We start from the raw sequence: 25,146 nt of genomic DNA on the forward strand, positions 1-25,146 counted from the left end.
TTAAAGCGTTGTCTTTGTACCTGAAAAAGCGTTGTTAAAGGCACTGTTGTTAAAAGTCTGCTCAACGACAACGCTTTTAAAGCGTTGTCGTTTGTAGCAAAGACAACGCTTTTGCAACGCTTTAAAAGCGTAGTCATAATTTGCAAAGACAACACTATTACAACGCTTTAAAAGCGTTGTTGCTTTTTTATAAAGACAACACTTTTTGCAACGCTTTAAAAGCGTTGTCATTTTAAAGAAAAAAATAATAAAAAAATATATTTAAAAATCCTTATTTTTATATTTACGAAACTATTATTTTTCATTTACCATGTCCAGATTCGAATTTTATATATAATCAACTCAGCTAATGATTTTAAACTCATACCAAAATAATAGAATTTTGAAATTGAAGTAATATTAGTATTTAATTACATGAGAAGCTAGTAAATATCAAAATTAACACTAATTCTGTTTCAAAGTAGATAGTGATATTCACATATAAAACAAAAGAGCACAAACTAATTAGCCGACCTCGAAGCCAACAATCTGTTTACTTCTACTAGCTACACTAAAAAATTATTATCGGCTTGAGAAAGAGATACAGTACAGTAATTACTACCACAATACTGAAGAAGTAGCTTGTCTCTCAATCTATTACAGGAATAAGCAATTGGATTTTGTCTAGGATCTTTGTGAGCTTTAAACAGATTGAACATGACCTGAAATATAAACAAAAAATTACAATCAATAGTTTGAACCAAAAAATTACTTCTACTAGCTATTTTCTATAAATGAACCAAAACTCAATACTCAGAAATGAAATGCTTGCAGAAAGAAAGAAAGAAAGCTTGCAGAAATGCAACGTTTCTTCAAACTGCAGAAAGAAAGCTTGCAGAAATGAAACGTTTCTTCACTCTTTCTTCTATCTGTTGAATGTTCAGTCTAGGTTAGTCATTATACTAAGATCCTCTTAAGCTTGTCTTGATAGATTTGTGTGTGCACATACAGAAATGTTCGAAGCTTTAAAATAATTCGAGTTTTGTCATAATTGCATTATTGCATATGTATTGATTCTATACAAACAGGACATGGTGCATGAGATGCATTTAAGAAGGTATAGAGTAGTCAGTTTCAGTGCTAACCAAATATGAAAGTGTCCAAGCTTTTATTTGTCATGTACTCGTAGATAAGGATTCTTTCCTCATCCTTGATGCAGTAACCCAGTAGACGAACAAGATTTCGGTGTTGTAGTTTGGCAATGATCGAAACCTCAGTCTTGAACTCATCTGTACCTTGTTCAGAAGCTTTGGACAATCTTTTCACAGCAACCTCTTGTCCATCTGCTAATTTACCTTGATATCTTAGAGAGTGAATGTTAGTTGTCAAAATTAAGTGCATATATTAACTTACAAATAAAAAAAAATGTAGCATCTTCACCTTGTAAATAAAGCCAAATCCACCCATTCCAACTATATTGTCTCTTGAAAATTCATTTGTGGCAGCTCTTATCGAAACCATACTCAAGTCGAGCTCTGTTTCTTTGGGAGTGGAGGGGTCTACTATGTCTGGTTTAACTATTAAAAAATGAACAAGTTATACAAGGTAATAGCTTTTAGATATCACAAGCAACAATTGTTTAATTTCTGTTGCTCGTATGAACAATGAATAGTAGCAAACATTCCGAGCTTGCTTCTTCGCTCCAACCATAAAACTGAACCAACACATAGTAACAATAGAAAGCTCAGCACTGGAACAGTTTATCACTAATGATTTCTGCTTTCCTGAACTCCTTATTGAATCTGCACATGAAGTTGATTTTAGTTCTGCTACATTTTAGTTCATAAAACTAGAAACTGAAAGCTGAATGCATAGTTCTGCACAGGAAGTTGTTACCTAATTCAGAAGCTGCAAGCCGAACGTATAGATCATTGCTGCCTTGTGCAAAAACCCTAATATCCATCAGGTCAGCAGGCCAAGATAGGCACATGTTGTCTCTGATCATAGAAAATGCCACGCAAGAACAGTTCGTCCAACACAAACTTTGGCACTCTTCCAGGGTCATGTTGCTCAGTGCACTGGCGTTGCTAGTGGTTCCTAAATAGATTTAAACCCCTATAATTAATTTAACAACAACATGGAAATATATATATATATATTAAGAAAGAAAATTATGACTTAACAGTGTGTCTATGAGAGAATTTAAGGATGCTAATTAAGTACATGAAACATACTTTATTAGATTGAGCATGTAGCTAATTGAGCTTTCGATTGATTGGTTTCACCTTGTTGAGCTATGTACCTCTTCGATGTGGTTCGTCATTTACCACATATATAGAAGTAAAAAAGAAATAAATATAATTTTTTTCTCCCTACTTATTTGGGATCAACTACAAGGAAAACTAAAAACAGAGTGCTAATATGATTGAAGACATAAAAAAACTCCTATTCTTTGCTATAACCATACCTCTATAGAGTTCATTGTTGGCATCAATGAAATAGCATATTTCTTCATCTCAGGAACACTTGTCTGCAAGTAGCTAACAGCCATCTGCCAAGCTATCAATCCCCAATCTGCTGCCCTAGCTCTAAACTCAAACAAAGACGGATCAATCTCAGACTCATGCTCTGCGATAAAAGGCGCTAGGAATGTCTCATAGACAAATGTTGCTCCCTAAAATGATTTAGATTTGTAATACTAGTTAGACCAAGTTGTAAGGTAGACATGAAAAAGCTAGTCTAGATAGGAAAAATATAAAAACACTTATTACTTTCAGTATCACTGGATATATCCAACTGAGATTACCCACTTTACATAACTCCAATCATTATTCATTGTTAAGCTAGTTAAATGAAGTAAAAAAGAAATTTCACAAAATGAACCACAAACAAATTCTGACAATACAAAAGTTCTTAGAATTAGTTAAGTTGTAGAAAGGAGTATCATACTTTTGTCCGGGGATGCCACAAATACAGGAAGGCGCCAAGCTTTGCTCCATAATAGAATGGTAACCTACATGGAGAAAAGGAAAATGATAAGAGGTGTAGATATTGCAACAATTATAAAAAGAAAAAAATTCCATGCTCACCATGAGAAGAGAATATCAGCAAATACTCCCAATTCTCTCAACAATCCAAATAGAATCTTAAAAAGGGAACAAATAATTCATCATGTTTGTTTATGAGAACATATAGACGAATTTTGCTTGACTGACCAATATTGGCACCAGAAACGCAACTGCTCAATCTCTTGCTTATTCAATTCTAGGGTCTTGTAACACTCGGAAGCTGGATAAGCATAGACAAAAATCAGTCTGTAAAGTATAATCAACACACCAGTTTCTCACTGTAAACATCGCCCAGTCCAAAGCAACAAAGTTTTTTGGTGTCTTACATCAAAACCCTAAAAATGAATGAAGTTAGCATGATCACTCCACCGAGAACCTAATAACAAGATAAACACAAGTTAATCCAGAAGGCTACAGTCTAGTAGCCCTAGAGAGAGAGAGAGAGAAAAGATGAAACATTTCTATCCCCAAATGTCGGATTCTGAAAACTAAATAGTTAGAGACAAAAGGTTGCCCATTTACATACTGGAACTTCTAATTCAGAACTGAGATCAAATGCTTCGTCATGAATCGACACAAAAGGTTCAAGAAGAAAGCAAGGGAGAGGGAAAAAAATGTAACCTAGAGATGACCTCGTCGTTCTTCCATGGACAAGCAAAGCAGATCGCTTACCTTTACGCTGGTAATCGAAGGAAGGGTGAGACGCCTGAAAGCGGAATAAACTCCCAGAGAAAGAGAGAGAGAGAGAGGACGAAGGAGGCTTACTCCTTACTTTCTCCTTCGCTCGACTGGAAAGGGGTTAGCTCGGGAGCTGGAGTCGCGGCTGAGCTGCCGTCGCAAGGTCTTCGATGACCCGGAACTCGACCAGTTCCGGGATCTGTCGCTTGAATAAGGTGTGGTCAAAGAGATTGGGCAGTGTGAAGGAAGCGTGAATGAGGCGACGAAGGTGAAGAGATTAATCCCGTGTTCTTGACGGAGAGGAGTTCGGAGGAGTGGTTCGCGGAGAGGGGTTCACCAGAGGGGGGTTTGCCGGAGAGGAGTTGGATGGAGAAGGCCGCGTGAGAAGAGGAGTTGGGAGAAGGGTTCGGGATCAAAAACGATCGGAAGATAGGAGTTGGGAGAAGGGTTTGGGTTTTCTACTCCTTACTTAGATCCAACGGTTTGTATTAATCAAGATTTAGATGAGAGCTTCACAATAGACAACACTTTTTTAAAAACGTTGTCGTAGACACTAAAAAAAATGCTAATAGACAACGCTTTTTACGAAGCGTTGTCTTTGACCCATAAAAATCACTAATAGACAACGGTTTTTATAAAAGCGTTGTCTATTAATAAGAAAATAATGAAATAGACAACGCTTTTCACTAAAAGCGTTGTTAAAAAACAATAGACAACGTTTTTTATAAAAAGCGTTGTCGTTTAAGTGTTGTAGAATCCCAAATTTCTTGTAGTGCCGTATGGACTAGTTCACGGGGATAAAAACGGGGCCCCGGGAAAGCCTGTTTAGGCTACCCATTTAAGCGAGGAAATGTTATTTTCTTAATTCCTTTTCTATTTTCTTTTCTTTATTTTCTTTCTTTTTCTTCCTCGCCGAACCCACGCATGCCCCTCTTCTTTCTCTACTGAACTACCGCGTCCCCTACCCGCGGCAGTTTCTTCTCCTTCTGCATGCTTTAAGCGCCGGCGAGCGCCGACGCCGCCCTTCTCTTCTCCTCCGTCCCTACCCAAGCGCCGGCGAGCGCGAGCCACTGCCGGTCGAGCCACCCTCTTGATCTTTTCCTCCTCTGGCGCTGCCCTCTTGTGCGATACCAAGCCACTGCAACCTGCGCCCTAGCCGCCGACGACGCACGGAGCATCACCGCACCCCCGATGCCCTAGCGCCGATCACCGCGCAGCGCCTTTCTTCCTCTGCCCTAGACAAACCCCAGCGTCGGCCGCCGTCAACTGTGCCCTAACACCGGCCTCATCTTCACTTTCTTCCCGAGCCGCCCCATGCCCTAGCCTCTCCACCTCCGCACACCGCTGAGAGCCGACCCTTTCTTCTGCCTTGGGTTCTGCCGAGCCTTCCTTTCTTCCTCTACCTTCTGCCCCAACGTCCACTGCCGACGCCAAGGTCCAGCAACCTTCTGTCGTGCTTTAGACTCCACCGGCGGGTCTTCCTTCTTCGCCACCAGTCGCCAGCAGAGAGGAAACAGGGGGTGACGAGTAGGTAAGGCATGTTAGGTATTTGGATTGTTGTTTTGGGATCTTATGTTGGATTTGTTGGCTGATAACAGTGGTATTTGTCACTGATTTCTCACAGCAGCTTCTCCGGATCTCGGCAGTAAGTTCTTCAAGATTTGAGCAGGGTTGAGGCATCGAAAAATTTGGGTAAGGTTTGTGTTACGTTAAATACTGCATTTGGTGAGGTTGGGTTTAATTGGATCAGGCTAAGTTGTGGCTTTACTGGTGGCTCTCTTGATTTCGTTTTCAGGGTATTGCCCTAATTTAGGCAGGTCGAGAAGGTTGGTTTAGGGTTTTGCCCTAAATAGTTTTAATAATTTTTGTTTAGCTATTTATGTAAATTGTAGCTAAATAAAATATATTTATTTGTATGTGACTCAGGGTTGTGACGCGAGACGAGTATCTCGACGTCGGAAATTGGACCGGATACGATCCTTTCTTATTGGAGGCGGGTACTTTTGACTTATGTCATTTGATATGCATAGTAATGAGTTTAACAAATAGCAAAGATTATGTTTCTTATTTGTTTCGGTTAATCACTACCCGATACCTGTTACATGTTTGGTTGTTTGTTTGTTTTGGCATCTCATGTTATTACTTACCTGATTACACATGCTTAGGGGTAGTGATATAACCATGCTTCACCATGTTCAGGACCTAGGTGTGATACCCTATCTGATCTGTGAAATCTTGATATGATTTATTGATTATGGTGCACATCATGTATGTATATAGATTTGGTTCAGTATATTACCATGCTTAGTGTCATGCACCATTCGCATGATTGCATGCTGTGTGATAGATTGCTCCATTATTGTCGAGCACATCGCCAGTTTCATCACTGTTCGGTGCTCCATTGTTGACGCTCATAGGTAGCGTGACGCAGCGTGGTAGCGTGATGCAGCGTGGTAGCACGTCAGTTTGCTCATTCGATGCTCCATTGGTCCGCTCATGGGTAGTGTGATTGTAGCGTGATATCACGTCGAGACCCCTCCCCGTCATTTTGTACCGGGAGATGAGAGCATTGCGCTCCCCCAATCATGATTTTGGATAGGAGTATGTGTGTACTCCGACAGCATCCCGTCCTCTTGGTCACTCATCAGGAGTAGTGATATAGGGTGCACGGTCGTCACAGCCCTACCCACTCGGTCCCACTTTTATTGTGAGTTGGCTGACTTGCGTCAGGGGTGACCATGACATTGGCATCATATGCATGATGCATTTATTGCTTGTGTTTGTGTTTGCTGCATTTATATGCTGCATATTGTTTGGATACCTATGCTTGACATGCATACAGGATTTCTATGCCTCTCGGACTGTTTATCCTAGTACCATATCCTGGTTAGTATAGTTTTCTCCTGTTTACTACAGTTTGCATTTACCTTTATTTCGTCAGAAGACTGTACGCATGATTAGTGCTAGATGTTAATTCCTTACTATGTATATCAGTTGTACCTGCTAAGCGTTGGACTCACCCCGCCTCCATTGTTGATATTTTTCAGGTTGATGCTGTCAGGAGAGAGTTCCAGTTGCTAGTCCCCTGCAGACCACGAAAATGCTGGATGATCTTTTAGTTTTATTGTTTTGACTATGTCCGACTTATTCTGGTTTTGATACTATGGATTTTTGATACTATGGATCTGGTATGAATGTATGTGTCGATGGTTTTGGTGTTTGGGTATGTTTTACTACATGCCTGCCTGGAGGGCAGAAGAGGTAAGTTGATCTTATTGTCGGATTTGAATTTTACGAGTGTAGTTGAGTAGGGTTGTTTTTGAGTCCTATTTCTGTTTCAGTTTGTTATCTATTAAACTGCGTGGAATGTCTGTGTGTTATGTTTTATTATTGTTATTATTCCAGCCGCATGTGGCTGAGGTATATAGTGTTTGTAGAAAGTTTCAGATTATCCGTCGTACAGGGGAGATGCTGCCGAAATTTCTTCGGACAGGGACTCCTCCGGGGTGTGACATAGGTTTCCTCGTGCCTGGCTTCACTCACCAGGACTTCCTTCTGCCTAGCTTCACTCACTAGGTCTTTCACCTAGCTTCACTCACCAGGATTTCCTTCTGCCCAGCTTCACTCACTAGGTCTTTCACCTGGCTTCACTCACCAGGATTTCCAATCTGCCTCACCAGGATTTCCAATCTGCCTAGCTTCACTCACTAGGTCTTTCACCTGGCTTCACTCACCAGGATTTCCAATCTGCCTGGTTTCACTCACTAGGACTTTCAATCTGCCTAGCTTCCCAGTTAGGACTTTCACCTGGCTTTACTCACCAAGACTTTCCCGTCAAGTATCCAGTCAACCTTGACCTACTTGACTCTCCTTCACACATGAACAATTGCACCTGCAATCTTCATGTATTGACTACATGTATTGTCAAATATCGAAACCACAACATTAAGACTCGAACTTGACTCAATTCAAGCTCAGTCAACACAGTCAATCTTGACCAGGGGAATATTGCACCAACATTAGTGTATTCATTGGTTGACCCTTTTGCAGTTATTATAATGTTATCATCAAGGATATAGCCCATGTCACCATTAGGAAAGTAGCCACAGGTTTCACATCCATGAAAACCAGAAAAGTCGCCACTAAAACACAATAGATCACGAGTGTAGTTTTGTTTCACACCCATAAAACCAAAATTTAGCAACGGAAAGCTCCTTCCCACCCAATTTGGTATTTCGCCAGAAAATTTATTCCCACCAAGATCAAGGACAATTAATTTTTTAGAATTGCTTAAGGCAGGAGGAAATGGTCCAGACAAATTGTTATTGCCCTTGTGCAGGGAGTTCAAATTAATTGGATATGAGCCATGGCAATTTGGGACATCGCCCGATAAGTAATTGTTGGATAGGTGTAGCATATATAAATTAGTGAAATTGCAAAAGAAGGCAGGCAAACTACCATGGATATGGTTATTGGACAACTTTAATACTTCAGCATATTCAAATTTTGCATAGCTTAATGGAATTGTTCCTTCAAAGGAGTTATTTGATAGATTCATAATGTTGGATAAACTAGAAGATAACTGACCATTCAAATTGTTTGAGCTAATGTCAAGTTGAAATTGTGAATTATTGAAAATGAAATCCAAGAACCAACTTGGAATATTTCCATAAAGTCCCAAAGATAAGTCTTCCAAAGTTGTTTGTGTTTGAATCCAGGAAGGAAATGTAGTTCCCAAATGACAATAGCTCATATGGATCTTCTCAGCATGAAAAGGAGGAACTCAATCATCTGATAAAATCAAATTCAAGGAGTTATATGATATATCCAAATCACTTAAGTAAGTGAGCTTGGAGAAGTGAGCATCAGTCATGTTGCCTTATAATAAATTCCATGAGACATCCAAGAATTACAGTTGAGATAATTGCCCAAGACTGAAAGGGATTGCCCCACTTAACTTATTGCCACGAATGCTAAAGTTCCATAACTGAGATCCTTGTGGACATTTAGACAAACCATCAAGTAGATTTGTTAGTTCTCCACCAATATTATTCAAAGACAAATCGAGAGTCTCCAAGTTGCATAGATCACCCAAACTCAATGGTATATATCTGCCCCATCAAGTTATTCATTGATGCATCAAAATACCTTAAGTTGAGAAGATTACCCATGTTTTCTGGTATTTGACCAGAAATATTATTATCAGATAGTAATAACTCCTCCAAATAGATGAGATTGCAGAAAGCATCAGGTATGCGTCCAGAAAATTCATTAGATGACAAATCCATAAGTAACAAGCTAGAGTGGTTGTCCAAAAATTCTGGTATACGTTCAAAATATCGATTAGATGACAAATCCAAATATAATAAGCTAGTGAGGTTGCCCATGCTCAGAGGTATCTCTCCTGTGATATGATTCCGAGACAAATCTAAATGCATCAAGTGGATAAAATTGCTCATGCTCAAAGGTATCTCTCCAATTATATAATTCCAAGATAAATCTAGATACTCCAGATGGATAAAACTTTCCATATCAAATGGAATTTTTGTTAAAGAATTACAAGCAAAATCCAAATGCTTCAACTTCTTATTTACCTTCATAGAAATATTACTTAACGAATTTTTGAGTTTCATTGTATTTGCATTAGCTCCTACTTCATCTTGTAGCAAACAATTTGACAGAGCAAGATGCTCTAAGCTATTATAATTAATTTGGTGAATCCAGCTATTTGCTGAAAAGAGATTGACACAACTCATATCTAGATATTCTAGAGAAGTAAGGTGGGAGAGCCAACTTAGATTATTTGACCATAGTGAAGAATAGCAATCATGACAACTAAGGTTGAGGAAGCGTAGATTAGAAAGTTTGCCCAATTGTTGAGGAATTAATCCATCAAAGTTGGCACAAGATAGATTAAGATGTTCCACTTGGACAAGCGAGGAAATCATACTAGGCACCAAGGTTGAGAAGTTGTTGAAGCTTAAGTTATTTTAAATGCTTCAGTTCAAACAAAGAAGGATTTACCTTACTTTTTTTTAGGAAGATCAAGATATTGATCAAGTGGGTAGTGAAGATCAAGCCTAATGACATGGTTGGTGGTGTTGTCACAAGAAACTCCTCGCCACTTGCAGCAGTCGTAACCAGTCCAAGAAGAAAGCCAGTAGTCAGATTTATACAAGTCAGACTTGATGGAAAGTAGAGCTCTCCTTTCGCTCCCCAAGCGATTGATCCTCTTAGACGCATGTGGATGATCCTCACAGCATTCTCTAGTGCTAAACAATAAAATGATTAGGAAGAGAATAACATGCTTTGAGAAATTAGAGCAGCCCTTGCAACCACAACTGATAGTCATAGAGTGATTACGGAAGATTAGCTAGATTGACTCATAAGTTGAAGGAAAGACCATACTTAGCTTCTTTATATACACACACAAGGTCCATTCACTTGCACGAAAGTAAGATTCTTTTTTTTTTGTTGGAAAATGAATTGGATGACTTTGTCGGTATGACCATGACACACACCATGATTATACCATGAAGAAGGGGTTTGCTTAACTTCTACACAATTTTTACAATTAATAGATATGCATAAGAAATTTTCCTAATGACATGGCTAGTGGTGTTGTCACAAGCAATTCCTCTCCACTTGCAACAGTCATAACCGGTCCAAAGTCAGCGATCAGAATTATACAAGTCAGAATTGATGGCAAGAAGTGCTCTCCTTTCACTTTCCAAGCAATTGATGGTCATAGAGTGATTTAAGGGAAGAGTAGCTAGATTGAATCATAAGTTGAAAGAAAAAAAACGTATATACACACAAGGTCCTTTCAATTGTTAGCGGAAGTTGGATTCCTTCTTTTGTTGAAAAATTAATTGGATAACTTTATTGATTCGTAGGGGTTTGCTTTAACTTCCACAAATATTTACAAATTAATAGATATGCATAAAAAATTTTCAAATGAGTAACTTGGGTTGTTATTGGAAATAGAAATAATCTTCATTATGTTTGGTTATAATTATTGATTTGATTTATAATTTAATAATTTTCTGTAGTACATATAAATATGAATTGGACATATCTTTGTCTTCTTTCACAAAACTCAGCCATATGGTTGAGTAAAAGTGGCACCCCGTTGACTGCGGCATTGACTCGAAGTCAGCCCTTAGGAAAAGAATGCAAGCTATCGTCACAAATCTTCACCAAAATCTATCAAACATGCTTTATTCCCTCACAATGAAACTGCAAGTCTTCAAGTGGAAATCTACCACCATTCCACTTTGAATATGCTTTATATTGTGCATCTTGATGCAGTGACATTAGTTGTATCTTATCTCCACCTAGAATTTCATTCCCAATAAATTTTATTATTTTAAAAAATAAAAATAAAAGATTGCGGAAGAAATAAATTACTAAACACTTAATAATTAAGTGTTGTTCAAATGATCTGTTTCCTTTCATGATTTTGCTTTCTTAAGTGTTGTTGATTAGCTTCTTCAAATTTTTTTTTTTGACATTTTCAAACTAAGATAACGATTTAGGGGGGAAAAAGGAAGGTCTCAAATTATAGCATGTTGACTAGATCTATGTAAGTACCCTGTGGTAGTTTTGATATGATCAACCAAGTCAAGTTAGGTCCTGTTATGTTTTGATGCCCTATGTCTAAGTGTGCAGGAACTTAGGAGCACAGGAAGTCGAGCGAAAGACGCAGCTAGCAAGAAGGACGACATGGGAGAGAGTCAACGATCTCGGTCCATCTAAGAGACGAGGTGCTGCGAAAAAGTAGCTGGCGGACGAGAAGGAGGCACGCAGCATTTCCGAGGGACGAGAAGCCGGAGCGGAAGGTTGCTCGAGAAGGTCGGAAAATGGGTTCAGGTGAGCCCTGTTCCGAATGACCGAAATCACCCGAAGCGGAGCTGGAGTAGAAGACTCGGAGGAAAAGTCAATCGGAGGTTGATTGTGCTCCGGGTGCCTGGAGCTATTCCGGGCGCTCGGACCGCCTGGATGGGCACCCCAGGAGAGCACCCCGAGTGTAACGACCCGACCCTCGGCCCCTTGGGCGGCCCAACTGGCGGCCCATTTGGCGGTCCCTTGGGCGACCCAACTAGCGGCCCATTTGACGACCGCTTATGTCGTCGACCGACGACCCTCGGTTGTGTCGTTACTCACAAGGTCTTCCCACCCCTGGCCAGTGGATTTTTGCCTTCCCCAGGATTCGAACTCTAGACCTCCAGGCTAAGTACAATAAAAAGGCGCTCACTTGGCTACCAGGATTCATAAGCTTTAGTACTTAGCCTGGAGGTCTAGAGTTCGAATCCTGGGGAAGGCTAAAATCCACTGGTCAGGGGTGGAAAAACCTAGTGAGTAATGGCACGACAGAAGGATCGTCGATCGACGATATAAGGGGTCACCAGTTGGGCCGCCCAAGGGGCCACCCAAGGGACCGCCAAGGGGTCGTCAAATGGGCCGCCAATTGGGCCACCCAAGGGGCCGGGTTGTTACACCGGGCGCCCGGACCCACTGGGTGCTCGAACCAGAAAAGTTATTGAAAATGTAGCTGTCGCAATCCGTTGCGACGAGAATAAAATTTTATCGTCACCCACACTACAAAAAATAAGGCTTTCTGGCACGAATTTTGGGACGAATTTTAAAAAAAAATTCGTTGCAAAATTTTTTGGGACGAATTCAGGGACGAAATTTTTTTCGTCCCAAAATGTTTGATGCCAACTTTTGGAACGAATTATGGTTTGTTGCAAATTTGACAACGAATTTCGAGACGAAATTGTCGACGAATAAAATTTTCGTCCCCAAATTTGTCGCAAAAAAGCATACAAATTTGTAACGAATAATTTTTTTATTGCAAACTTAGCAACGAATTTGGGGACGAATTCACATAATTTTTTTTTGCCAAATTTGTCTCTATTTTTGCAACAAATTTAGGGACGAATTCGGTGACAAATTATTTTTTGTTGCCAAGTTTGTCCCTAATATTGCAACTAATTTGGGGACGAATTCAGTGACAATTTTTTTTTTTGCTGCCAATTTTGTCCCTAATTTTGCAACGAATAATAAATTTGTTGCAAAATTGACAACGAATTTGGCAACAAAATTTGGCAACGACTTAAATTTTCGTTGCCAAATTCGTTGATAATTTTCATAAGCATTTGCGACGAATTTGGCAACGAAAATACTAATTCAATTAATAAATAAATTTTCGTCCCAGACTTCGTCCCAGAATCTGGGACGAATTTTGTGGATTCGTTCCAGATTCTGGGACGAAAATAAATTTGTCGTAAAATTATCGAGGTATAGTAGTTACGATAGAATGAGGACAAATCGTTTTCGTCGCCAAATTCGTCCCTATATTAAATTTTTTTTCCAAATTCAATTTATTTCTGCAATTCAATCCATAAATACATAAACACCCAATTCAAATAACATATTATATATATTTAACACATCCTAATTTCACATACAATATTAATAATTGAATTCAACTCATAATTCAACAAATATAAAGATCTCAGCAAATTTTACAAGATCTATCTTGTTCAAGCTTCTAGAAAATATTATACAAGTTCAACAACCAAATGTTATATAAGTCCATCATCCATCCAAGAAGGTAAAATAATCTAAGAATACATCAAGTCATCTTCGTCTGCCACAAAAGCTTTGATCCCCCTCAAATCTCCTTTGCCTACATAACAACAAACAAATAAACCAGATCATGTGTAACAAGAAAGATTGTAAATATGATACGATATGCCCATGTAACAAGAAAGATTGGAAACAAGACATAATTGTGAAATTCCTTAAACATTCAAATAAATGCCCTATTTACCAACGATATGAACCATCCATGTCATAGCAACGGTAAATAAAATTATAAGAAGTATCTTGAAGCTAAGTACAAGTATCGTAAATATGATACAACCTAATATAATTGGCACATCAAATTGTTATGATAATATCTATTTCACCATATCAATCAATAGCTACAAATATTCTATGTCCATGTGACATGGAGAGCAAGAAAGGTATTCTTAAAATTTCCTAACATATGACAATAGCTCAAATGAAGAAAACACAAACTAGTTAAGCTTAATTTGGTGATACTAGTCTTTTAGTACTCATGGTTACTTGGTTGCTAGGTAAACTCTAATTATAATTTGGAATTTGAACTAATAATGCAGTAGTAACAAATTTCAATAAATTAAAAGCAATTAGAAAATAAATAAATAAAATTAAAAGTTTAACATGTTACTTAATACTTACTTTTTTCTCCGACCTTTAGTTCGCCTCACCAACCCTGTTAAAAACAAATTGAATATATTAATTAAAATAAAAATTAGAAAAGTTAACAAGCCATTTATTAATGTGTAAAACAGTAAACATGAGACAAATAATCATCATACATAATTAAAATCATCAAAAACCATCACCACCATCATCGTTATCATCGTAGTCATCATCATCATCAGCATTGGGAGGATTCTGACTTAGAGCGGAGCTCAACTGAAGGTGTCGCATGATTAATTCTTGTTGTCGACGCATATCTCTATAACATAATTATTTAAAGCTAACTTTATATACAGATCAATAAATGCATATTAATGAACTTAGGAATACCGAAAAGAGGTGAACAAATACAGTTTTCTTCAACTACACTGAGATCATGCCAAATTGAGACCTGCACAAACAACATGATCAATTCAGGCAGTAACTTCCAAATATTAAATAAAAAATGAAACAATAATCAACCTCATCTTGACAGGCACTGCCACGCGGCCACCCGCGGCCAAACGTGGCCACCGATGGCACCGGCAGCCAACCCTGGCCACCCACATCCAATCGAGGCCAGGGCGACGCGGGGCAAAGTTGGCCAGCCACACGACGGTGGCCAGCCACGGCTAGGCCCACGCCGGCGGCCAGACGCCGGCCAGCCAGCGCCTGGCAGCGGCCAGCCCACGGCCAGCCTGTGGCGGCGGCCATCCCGCGTCCAGCCGGCGGCCATCCCGCGTCCAGCCGGCGGCGGCGGCCAGCCTGCGACCACCCTGGAGATCACGTCGTCACCGAGAGAGGGAGATCCGAGAGCAGCGTAGAGAGATGGGCTTACCAATCGAAAAGCTTCCACCGCCGGAGATCACGCGATCATCGCAGATCATGCAGTCGTCGGTCGGAGATGTGGCCGAAACCCTGCTGGAAATCGCAGGTTGGAAGGGGGAACGGGGGAGAGAAGAAAGAAATGGGGAAGAAAATAAGAAGCGTGATGAGGTATAGATCTAGGGTTTTTACCATCAAATATTTTTTTTTCTCAATTTCGTCCCTAAATTTGGGACGAATCCCTGGATTCATCCCAAATTTTGGGATGAATCCTGGATTCATCCCAAAATCTACGACGAATTCAGGGATTCGTCCCAGAATTTATTTTTTTTAAATAAAAGAGGAAAAAATTCAGAAGGAATAAATACGTACCTACAGATATCGAAATTTGATGAAACAAGTTTTTATACGTTTGTATCGTTGTCCTGAACGTAAATATATCCATAAAAATATTTTTTACCAAATATATTGATTTTTAGAATTTTTTAATCCCAATTTGACCCATTTTTGGTGTTAAAAATTTGAATCACTCAAAATAATAATTCAAAATTATGGATGATGGTATATTTACGATCAGGACAACGATACGAACACATAAAAACTTGTTTCATGAAATTCTGATGTCTCTAGGTCAATATTTAAGGTTTCGGTCACTTATTTACAACCATTCTGTACAACACATTTTTAGTTAATAGCAACCTATATATGTTTTCTAAAATATCTACCTAGAGATATCAGAATTTTGTGAAATAAGTCTCTGTGCGTTCATATCATTGTCCTGATTGTAAATATATCTAGAATTTTTTTTTGACCAAATATATTGATTGGCGGAATTTTTTAATTCTATAGTAAGGGGGAAAATTCAAGGGTGGGGGGTGGGGGGGGAATGATAATAAACTTTTCTTGGGAAAATTATGAAAGTAAGGGGGTAAATCGTTATTTAGTAATTAAGGGATCCATGGGCTCAACCCAATGCATGGATTAAAATCCTATGATTTAGTTATTATAAGGAGGGGCAGTAGGAAAAAAAAATGGCGCAAGAAGGGAAGGGAGGAGTCTCGGCAGCAGCAAGGGAGAGGGGACTTCGACCTTGGAGGGAAGAACGAGCCAACACCAAGTCTCCGAGCACCAAGGCACCTCTTAAAGCCCTTTCCTTTCCACTCGCCTCTTTGGAGCCCGTATATGCAGCAAATTTTGAGGAATTTCTAGGTCATCCACAGTAGGTATTGGAGAGGGATTTGCAGGTTAAGAGTAGCAAGTACTGCTTCCTTTGTAGGTATGGGGTTAGGGTTTCCTTTGGATGACTGGTGCAAGGTCTGAAAGCTGACTATTCGGCGCAGGGGATTTCTGCTCGTTTTCCTTGTTTCGCTTTGAATCCGAGAGATGGTGATCGGATTTTGTGATTTGTTATGCCTCCTTGTTAGATTTTGATTCATGGAAAAATCGGTTCCTTTTGGTTTCTTGCATTGTCCTTCAAGAGAATTTTTCCGATGCGATTGGAATTTCTATTGTTTTTTTTATTTTACCGGAGAGATCCAGATTTGATGATTTAGGTACAAATCTATGATGTTTTGCTTCTTCCTACTACTTCCGAAAGTTTTCGACGGATTGTCGATAGATTAAGGTTGTTGGGAGATGTTTTCGCTCTATCCTATTGCTTCTGGATTAATGGACAGATTGTTAATGGAATTAGACTATGAAATGAAGATGTAGTGCTCCTTATTATTGATTTCGAGATTTTAGACTGAGTTTTGGTGGACCAAGTTTTGATTGATGAAGCATTTTGTTTTTGTTTTTCCTTTATTTCTGTCGAATAATCCTGGACAGATTGTGGATAGATGATGCTCTTATTTGCTCCTTCATGTAACCGGGAAGTTGGGTTATTTTGCGGGTGAGTGAAGCTGTGTTGGTTTCTTGTGTTCACTGGAATTTCAGAACAATGTTGGGTATGTCGAATTGATTTTGAGGTTGTGCTGGTTTTCCTGTGTTGCTGGAATTTCGGAACAGTTATCGGTATGGTGAATTGATTTTGAGACTGTGTTGGTTTTCTTGTGTTTACTCGAATTTCGGGATGATTTAGGGTATGTCGAGCTGATTTCGAAGCTGAGTTGGGTTTCTTGTGTTGCTGGTATTTCAAGACAATTTTGGGAATGTTGAGTTGATTCTTAAGCTGTGATGATATGCTTGTGACGCTGGAATTAAGGACAGTTTTGGATACGATGTTTTGAATTCGATTTATTGATGGATTTGTTTGCCTTGCGTTGTTGGAATTTGGAGAACGAGTTGTAGGAAAATGGAACTTAGGGTGGTTTGGGTTGATGTACTTCCAGGGATTTCTTAGGATTCAAGGAACGTGTTTGCACTATTGTAGTTCTATGCACATCTTTATATGCATGTGTTAGGATTATGCTCTGGTATAAATGTTTAATTAGTTTTATATAGTAAACGATAGTCATGCTTATTTAGCTTTATTTAATCAATGATATTCATGCTTACCGAACTCATGCAGGTGATGGAATAAATGTTTAGCTAAGTTGGGTAGTAAATGATAATTCATGTTCATTTAATTTTATCTAGTTAATGATAGCCATGCTTAACGGGCTCATGTAGTTACAATATACATGCCTATGTGAGCCTGAATTAATTGAATGGTATGTAGGCTTGTTTAATGATGGAAAAAAAAACAACAACAATAATAATGAGGACTAATGGTAATTCTATGAGGGCCAAGTCCCAGAGCGGCACCGTTTACGGGACAAGGCCCTAGAGGTATCCCAATACCAGATTTCCATATCTGGCCACGGCTCAGTGACGAGAGTTGCTGACGCCCCGCCACCTAGTACCATGGTTATACAGATTGATCAATCGGAAAAAGGATGAAGGATATATAATGAAAAAAGATAATGATGCATAATAGGATGATTTTCTTTAAAGTAATACGTGAATTGTGTTGGTGCAACCTTAGGTCAAGGTTGACCTGGTTGACCTGATTCGAGTTATATTTTGATGTTTGACTTAGGAAGATTGTTGGTGCAACCTTAGGTCAAGGTTGACCTAGTTGAGTTGTATTTTGATGTTTGACACTCGTGGAAGAGTTGTATTCTTGATATGGGACAAGAATAGATGTTTGGGAGATTATTGGTGCAACCGTAGGTCAAGGTTGACTTGGTTGACCTGATTCGGGAAAAAGTCCAAGTATGGAGACTTGGCACTGGAAAGCAGGGAGCTTGGCACGAAAAGTCCAAGTATGGAGACTTGGCGGAAAAGTCCAAGCAGGAGCTTGGCACTCGAAAAGTCCAAGTATGGAGACTTGCCATGGAAAAGTCCAGGGAGCTTGGCGCGCGAAAAGTCCAAGTATGGAGACTTGGCACGGAAAAGTCCAAGTATGGAGACTTGCATGGAAAAGTCCAAGTATGGAGACTTGGCACGGAAAGTCCTAACGGGATGTTAGGCGGTTGGAAAGTCTGGTGAGTGAAGTCAGGCGAGAGAAAGTCCTAATCGGGATGTTAGGCGTGTGGAAGTCCCAGTGAATGAAGCTAGGAAAAGTCCTAACTGGATGTTAGGCAATGGGAAAGTCCTAGCGGGATGTTAGGCGGTTGGAAAGTCCCGTGAGTGAAGCCGAGCGGAAAGTCCTAACCGGGATGTTAGGCGGTGTGGAGGTGAGTGAAGTCAGGCAGGAAAATCCGATGGATCAAGGTTGACCAGGACGTAGAAGTCTAAGTGGGTCAGAGGATTGACCGGACACTTAGCGGGAAGTGCTAGCAGGTCAAGGGACCGGATGCTAGGCATGATGTACCAACAGTCGAGGTTGACCGGATGTTGTGTGGAAGCCTTAGGTTTAGGTCGAAGTTTGATCGGCCGCAGACCGATGATATGCTCATCCGATCGATCCGGTGACCGATCGGACCGTCAAGATATCGATGGTTATCTCGATCGGTCCAGACCGATCGAAGGAGATTAGTGGTAAACTAGCAGAAGAAGAGAGCTTCGATCGGCCGATCGGAAGGTTCTCGATCGGCGTGGACCGATCAGAGAGTTTCTGATCGGTCCATGGACCGATCGGGGACGAAACGGCGAAGGCTTCTTCGATCGGTCCGCCGATCAGATAGGCTCGATCGGTCCACGCCGATCAGGTTCTAGCCGTGCAACGGCCTGGTTTCTTCATTTTTCTTCGCGGTATAAGGAGACGAGGCATCTTCCGTGCGGGTCTCTTTCTTTTCCTCCTTAGAACTTCGCTGCTGAGTTTCAGCTCGATCGAGCTTTGTTGAGCTCACTCAAGCCCCGTGAGCTTCTTTCTACCGAGCTGCTTGTTGGCATTCGTCCGTGAAGTTGTTGCTTCCAGGACTTCAGTCGACAACAAGAAGGCAAGCTTGTATTGTTACATTCATTGTATTTACTTCTTGTATTCCTTGTATTCTATCTTGCTGTTGCGAGTTATTGTGGCGAGGTTTCTCCACCCACAAGGAGTATCTATTAGCCGGTTTTTCGGGGGCTCATCCACCGACGGATTGACTGGACTCGTCCACCTTACGGACACGCCGAGGAGTAGGAGCCCTAATCTCCGAACCTCGTTACATCCTTGTGTTAAGGTTTGGTTTTCTTCTCTTTCGTTTCTTTGTATTTTCCGCTGTGCTAACTCGATTTGTAGAAAGAAAGCGAATTTGGGGTCGGCTATTCACACCCCCCCTCTCTAGCCAAGTACGAAGGATCCTAACAAATTGTTGTATTAAAAGCTGATGCTCCATAGTAGATGCCTTTATTTATTATTCTTCTTTCTCTTTAGTTAATTTACTTGCACTTCGACAAGAAATTTCAAGTAAGGGAAGATTTAGGGATGCATGTGATGGTATGTGGAATTTATGCTATTGCGGTTTAGAGGTGCTGAGTTAGACTCACGAGGTTTGATTTTGTGGCAGGTGAAGGAACTAACGATGTTGGAGGCTCAGGCTCTTGATCGAACTGGGCTGGACAGTACATTCCCAAGGACCTTACAATTCCGCTTTAAGAATGAATAAACAGTGATTATGATCAAGAAGGAATAAAGTAGTATCGACTATAGCTGTTATAAGATGGTTGTCAAAGTTTACTAACTTTTCTTTCTTTCATGGTACCTGTAATGGATTTGAGTGTAGGAGTATGGTTTGTTAATTGCAGACAATATTTCTTATTTTTATTGGATATGTAAAAAAAAAAAAATTGGGTCGTTTCAGTTGGTATCAGAGCCAAGGTCTTGTAAGGGATGTGTACTGCCAGTTCTGGGAGGTTCACGAGCCAAGCCTCAACTCTGTGAGTTATTACTGTTTTAAAATATATATGCTGGATTATATGCTTTCATGATATAAAAGTTAGGCTTTTAAATATTATAAATAGGTGCACAATGGTTATGAATAGGATGATATGTACAGGTATGTCGCCAAGACGAGTCTATCAAAGGCGTAGGGAGAATGGTCGTGATGGGGGAGAAACTGAGGAGGAGAGACATGCAGCGCCCGATCCCCCATGCCCGCTACCAGATGCTACTACTCGTATACTGGAAGGAATGGCTCGACTCTTGGAGCAACATACCGGTAATGCCCATATGGGGCGACAGGAAGATGTGTACGTGCAGTTTAGGAGGATGGACCCTAAGGATTTCGTTGGCACTACCGATCCCTTTGTAGCTAAGGGGGTGGATCCGATCCTTGGAGGTGATATTCCGATACATGGATATGGCTGAGAAAGACAGAGTCCGATGTGCTATATATCTGCTGAAGGATGATGCTTCTCTATGGTGGGAGGGAGCTGAAAAGGGGGTTAATTAGGATACGCTGACCTGGGAGGAGTTCAAGAGGATCTTCTATGAAAAGTACTTCACTGATGACGTGAGATCGAGGTTGAAGAGGGAGTTTATGAGTCTCCGACAGGGAGACCTGTCTGTTGCTGAGTTTGTCAAAAAGTTTGATAGAGGATGTCATTTTGTGCCCTTAATCGCAAATGATGCTAAAGAAATATTGAGGCACTTTTTGGATGGTCTCAGGCCCATCCGTCGGGACGTTCTGCTAGCTGATCCAACTGAATATAATGATGTTGTCACTAGAGCTTATAGAGCTGAGCAATCTTTAAAGGATATCGAATGGGAGGTGTAGAGGAAGAGACCCCCTCCACAGCAGCAACAACAACAGAATAAGAAGTTATACACCGGACCTCAGAAAGGACAGGGACGATTGAAGCCTCAAGGGAGCACAAAGCAACAACCACAGGGAGCAGCTACCTCAAAGACAGAGGAAAAACCATCGTGCAGGGAGTGTAATCGCCAACACTACGGTCAATGTCTGTGGGGTACCTACAAGTGCTTCAAATGCGGAGGGGATGAGCACAAAGCTAAGGAATGTCCGAAACTGCAAGAACCGGTGACAAGACGGGTCTTTGTGATGCATGCCAAGGAAGCAGAGCCAGACACTATGCTTGTCATAGGTAACCTGACTAATTTCATGTACTTATTGCCTAGCGTGTAAATGTTAAGCATGAGTGATTAGAATTGCATGTCTCGTGAGAAGAGATATAGGGTACCAAACATAAATGGAAGTATTCGAAACTTTTAAAAGGGGTAATGGGTTTTCGGGAATTGTAAGCTTAAATGGATATAATGGTATGGTTGCTATAGGTAGGATATCTATCGCGGGTGTAACTACATATGCCTTGCTAGATTTGGGAGCTACACACTCATTTATATCGAAGACCTTCGAAAATCGACTGGGGATCTTACCGAGGGACATGGGGAATGGATTCAGAGTCACCGGACCCTCCGACGAGCAGATGTTTTCCACCAGGATGGTAATGGACACGGAGCTTATACTATAGAAGCATGTGGTTCAGGCGGACCGCATAGTGTTGCCAATGCCGGAGTTCAATATTATTCTGGGAATGGATTAGTTATCGCAGAATGGAGCTTCAATCGACTTCCGACAAAGGTCAGTATCCGTTCGACCACCCCACAACGAGTCGTTCATTTTTGAGGCAGCCAGGAATAGACAGAGGCCGCACCTCATTTCTTGCATCAGTGCGAGGAAGCTTATGAGGAGGGGCTGCCAAGGATTTCTAGCCAATGTTGTTTCGATGCCAGATGCAGTTAACCAAAAGGTGGAGGACGTCGAAGTCGTGCGAGAATTTCCTAGCATATTTCCTAAGGATGTCTCTGGCATTCCTCCGGAAAGGGAGGTGGAATTTTCCATCAAGCTGATGTCGGGTACGGTGCCAATCTCTAAGGCACCGTATCGTCTCGCTTCGACAATGTTGTTTCGATGCCAGATGCAGTTAACCAAAAGGTGGAGGACGTCGAAGTCGTGCGAGAATTTCCTAGCATATTTCCTGAGGATGTCTCTGGCATTCCTCCGGAAAGGGAGGGGGAATTTTCCATCAAGCTGATGTCGGGTACGGTGTGAATCTCTAAGGCACCGTATCGTCTCGCTTCGGCAGAAATGAAAGATCTAAAGGAGAAGATTCAAGAACTACTAGATAAAGGATTCATTCGCCTAAGCTTTTCGCCATGGGGCACACCGGTACTATTCGTGAAGAAAAAAGATGAAAGTATGAGGCTCTGTATCGATTATCAAGAATTGAATAGAGTGACAGTGAAGAACAAGTATCCTTTGCCCAGGATCGAAGATTTATTTGATCAGTTGCAAGGGCGTCGGTATTCTCGAAGATAGATCTCCGATCAGGATATCATCAGCTGAGCGTAAAGGAAACTGACGTACATAAGACAGCTTTCAGGACTCGATATGGACATTATGAGTTTAGGGTGATGCCATTCGGAGTGACAAATGCCCCGACAATCTTCATGGATCTCATGAATCACGTGTTTTAGCCATATCTTGATCCGTTCATTATTGTATTCATAGATGACATTTTGATTTATTCGAGGAGCAGGGAGAAGCATAGTCAACACTTGAGGACAACTTTGCAGATATTGCAAGACCGAAAACTGTTTGCAAAGTTTAGCAAGTGCGAGTTCTGGTTAGAGAAGGTGGCATTCCTATGTCACATTATCTCAAAGGATGGGGTGAAAGTAGATCCTACTAAAGTTGAGGCAGTCAAAGGATGGTCAGTGCCTAAAAATATAATTGAGATACGTAGTTTCCTTGGGTTGGCGCGCTACTATCGAAAATTCATCAAGGGCTTTTCTTCCATTGCAGTGCCCTTGACTGCTCTGATGAAGAAGAATGCCAAGTTTACATGGGGAGCTGATTGTCAAGACAGTTTTGAGCGGTTGAAACAAGCACTTACCATGGCGCCAGTTTTATCCATGCCATCAGGACAGGGAGAATATGTGTTATATACGAATGCTTCAAAGCTAGGTTTGGGAGCGGTTCCTATGCAGCGCAATCAAGTCATTGCATATGCATCCCGACAATTAAAAGTGCATGAAAAGATTATCCGACCCATGATCTCGAACTAGCATTGGTGGTGTTTGCTCTGAAGATTTGGAGACACTACTTGTATGGGAAAAGTGCAAAATCTTTACTGATCACAAAAGCCTAAAGTATTTCTTTACCCAGAAAGAGTTGAATATGAGACAGAGAAGATGGCTAGAGCTTGTAAAGGACTACGATTGTGATATTAGCTACCACCCCGGAAAAGCTAATGTGGTTGCTGATGCTTTGAGTAGGAAAATGGTAGTCATTGCACAACTATCAATACAGAGACCTCTGTAGATAGAAATTCAGGGATTTAATTTCGAGATGTATGTTAGAGGTCAGGCTCCTAGCTTAACTACTATGTTAGAAATTCAGGGATTTTGACTGATGCCCATAATACTCCATATTCTGTACATCCAGGGAGTACGAAGATGTACAAGAACCTGTAGTTACATTATTGGTGGCCAGGTATGAAACGTGACATTGCGCGTTTTGTTTCTGAATGCTTAACTTGTCAACAGGTCAAAGAAGAACATTAGAGGCCAGCAGGGATGCTTAAACCACTTCCAATTCCGGAGTGGAAATAGGAGAATATCACCATGGATTTTGTTGTGGGCTTGCCAAAGACGGTGAAAGACTTTAATGCCATATGGGTAATAGTTGATCGCCTCACTGAGTCAGCGCACTTCCTACCAGTGAAGACGACCTTCTCCGTGACTCAGTATGCAGAGTTGTACATTTGGGAGATAGTCAGATTGCATGGGATTCCCGTCTCCACAGTATCAGACAGAGATCCAAGGTTTACCTCGACTTTCTGGAAAGGTTTGCATTCGGCTTTGGGAACTAAACTACTATTTAATACAACATTTCATCCCCAGATAGATGGTCAGTCGAAAAGGATGATACATATTTTGGAAGACTTATTACGAGCGTGTGTGATTAATTTCCAAGGAAGTTGGGAACAGAAGCTACCACTTGTGGAGTTCACCTATAACAACAGCTATCAATCATCCATAGGCATGACTCCTTATGAGGCACTTTATGGAAGGAAATGCAGATCCCCTATCCATTGGGATGAAGTGGGAGAAAGGGCAGAGGTGGGCCCATAAATCGTGAGGCATACGGCAGACCTAGTTGCTAGAATCCGGGACAGAATGAAAACTGCTCAAAGTCGACAGAAGAGTTATGTCGACAAAAGAAGAAGGGACTTAGTGTTTGCAGTTGGGGATCACGTTTTTGTAAAAATAGCACCGATGAGGGGTGTTATGAGATTTGGCAAGAAAGGTAAACTCAGTCCGAGGTTCATTGGGCCCTTGGAGATCTTGGACATGGTGGAGCAATGGCTTACCGAGTGGCCTTGCCACATAATCTTGCAGGGGTGCATAATGTGTTCCACATCTCGATGTTGCGCAAGTACATGTCGAATCCCTCTCATGTGTTGAATTTCAAACCATTACAACTTACCCCAAATTTGTCCTATGAGGAGAGACCCATACAGATACTGGACCAGCAAGAGAGGAAGCTGCGGAGTAGGATGGTCAAGATGGTCAAGGTTAAGTGGCTGAATCATGCTGACGAGGAAGCCACCTGGGAGACGAAAGCTGACATGAGGGACCGCTACCCGAGGTTGATTGGTAAGTTTTAAATTTCGAGGATGAAATTCGTCTAGGGGGGGAGGATTTGTAAGGTCCGATTTTTCTTTTTTTAAACAAAAAAAAGGGGGGGAATTCAAGGGGGGGATGTTAATAAACTTTTCTTGGGAAAATTATGAAAGTAAGGGGGGCAAATCGTTATTTAGCAATTAAGGGACTCATGGGCTCAACCCAATGCATGGATTAAAACCCTAGGATTTAGTTGTTATAAGGAGGGGTGGCAGGAAAAAACGGCGCAAGAAAGGGAAGGGAGGAGTCTCGTGGTGACAAGGG

General features: G+C 40.9%; 1 protein-coding gene and 1 long non-coding RNA gene across 23 annotated transcripts; one reads left to right on the plus strand and one right to left on the minus strand.

Annotated features, from left to right (window-relative positions):
• Positions 1 to 430: 430 nt before the first annotated feature.
• On the minus strand, positions 431 to 10,132 carry LOC121975826 (putative HVA22-like protein g). Of its 22 annotated transcripts, XR_006110440.1 has the most exons (11): positions 3,813 to 4,199; positions 3,669 to 3,726; positions 3,374 to 3,423; positions 3,195 to 3,267; positions 3,069 to 3,124; positions 2,929 to 2,992; positions 2,447 to 2,567; positions 1,876 to 2,076; positions 1,420 to 1,781; positions 1,125 to 1,334; positions 431 to 701 (listed from the first exon to the last, which is right to left on the minus strand). XR_006110440.1 is itself a non-coding variant. In XM_042527713.1 (9 exons), the coding sequence occupies exons 1-6, from the start codon at positions 9,966 to 9,968 to the stop codon at positions 2,050 to 2,052; spliced, it is 642 nt and encodes a 213-aa protein (XP_042383647.1). In that variant the 5' UTR covers positions 9,969 to 10,132; the 3' UTR covers positions 431 to 701; positions 1,125 to 1,322; positions 1,420 to 1,781; positions 1,876 to 2,049. The 22 variants fall into 22 exon arrangements, 3 of the variants coding, with proteins under 3 accessions (XP_042383647.1, XP_042383645.1, XP_042383646.1); XR_006110436.1 differs by lacking the exons at positions 3,669 to 3,726; positions 3,813 to 4,199 and adding an exon at positions 9,755 to 10,131; XR_006110439.1 differs by lacking the exons at positions 3,669 to 3,726; positions 3,813 to 4,199 and adding an exon at positions 9,750 to 10,131.
• Positions 10,133 to 19,416: 9,284 nt separating this feature from the next.
• Positions 19,417 to 24,986, plus strand: LOC121975828. The gene is made up of 3 exons (XR_006110444.1): positions 19,417 to 19,671; positions 19,742 to 20,111; positions 20,231 to 24,986. It is a non-coding gene; the product is annotated as an uncharacterized LOC121975828 (long non-coding RNA).
• The last annotated feature ends 160 nt before the right edge of the window (positions 24,987 to 25,146 follow it).

The sequence above is a fragment of the Zingiber officinale genome, chromosome 4B (genome assembly GCF_018446385.1).
Source record: "Zingiber officinale cultivar Zhangliang chromosome 4B, Zo_v1.1, whole genome shotgun sequence".
Taxonomy (NCBI): Eukaryota; Viridiplantae; Streptophyta; class Magnoliopsida; order Zingiberales; family Zingiberaceae; genus Zingiber; species Zingiber officinale.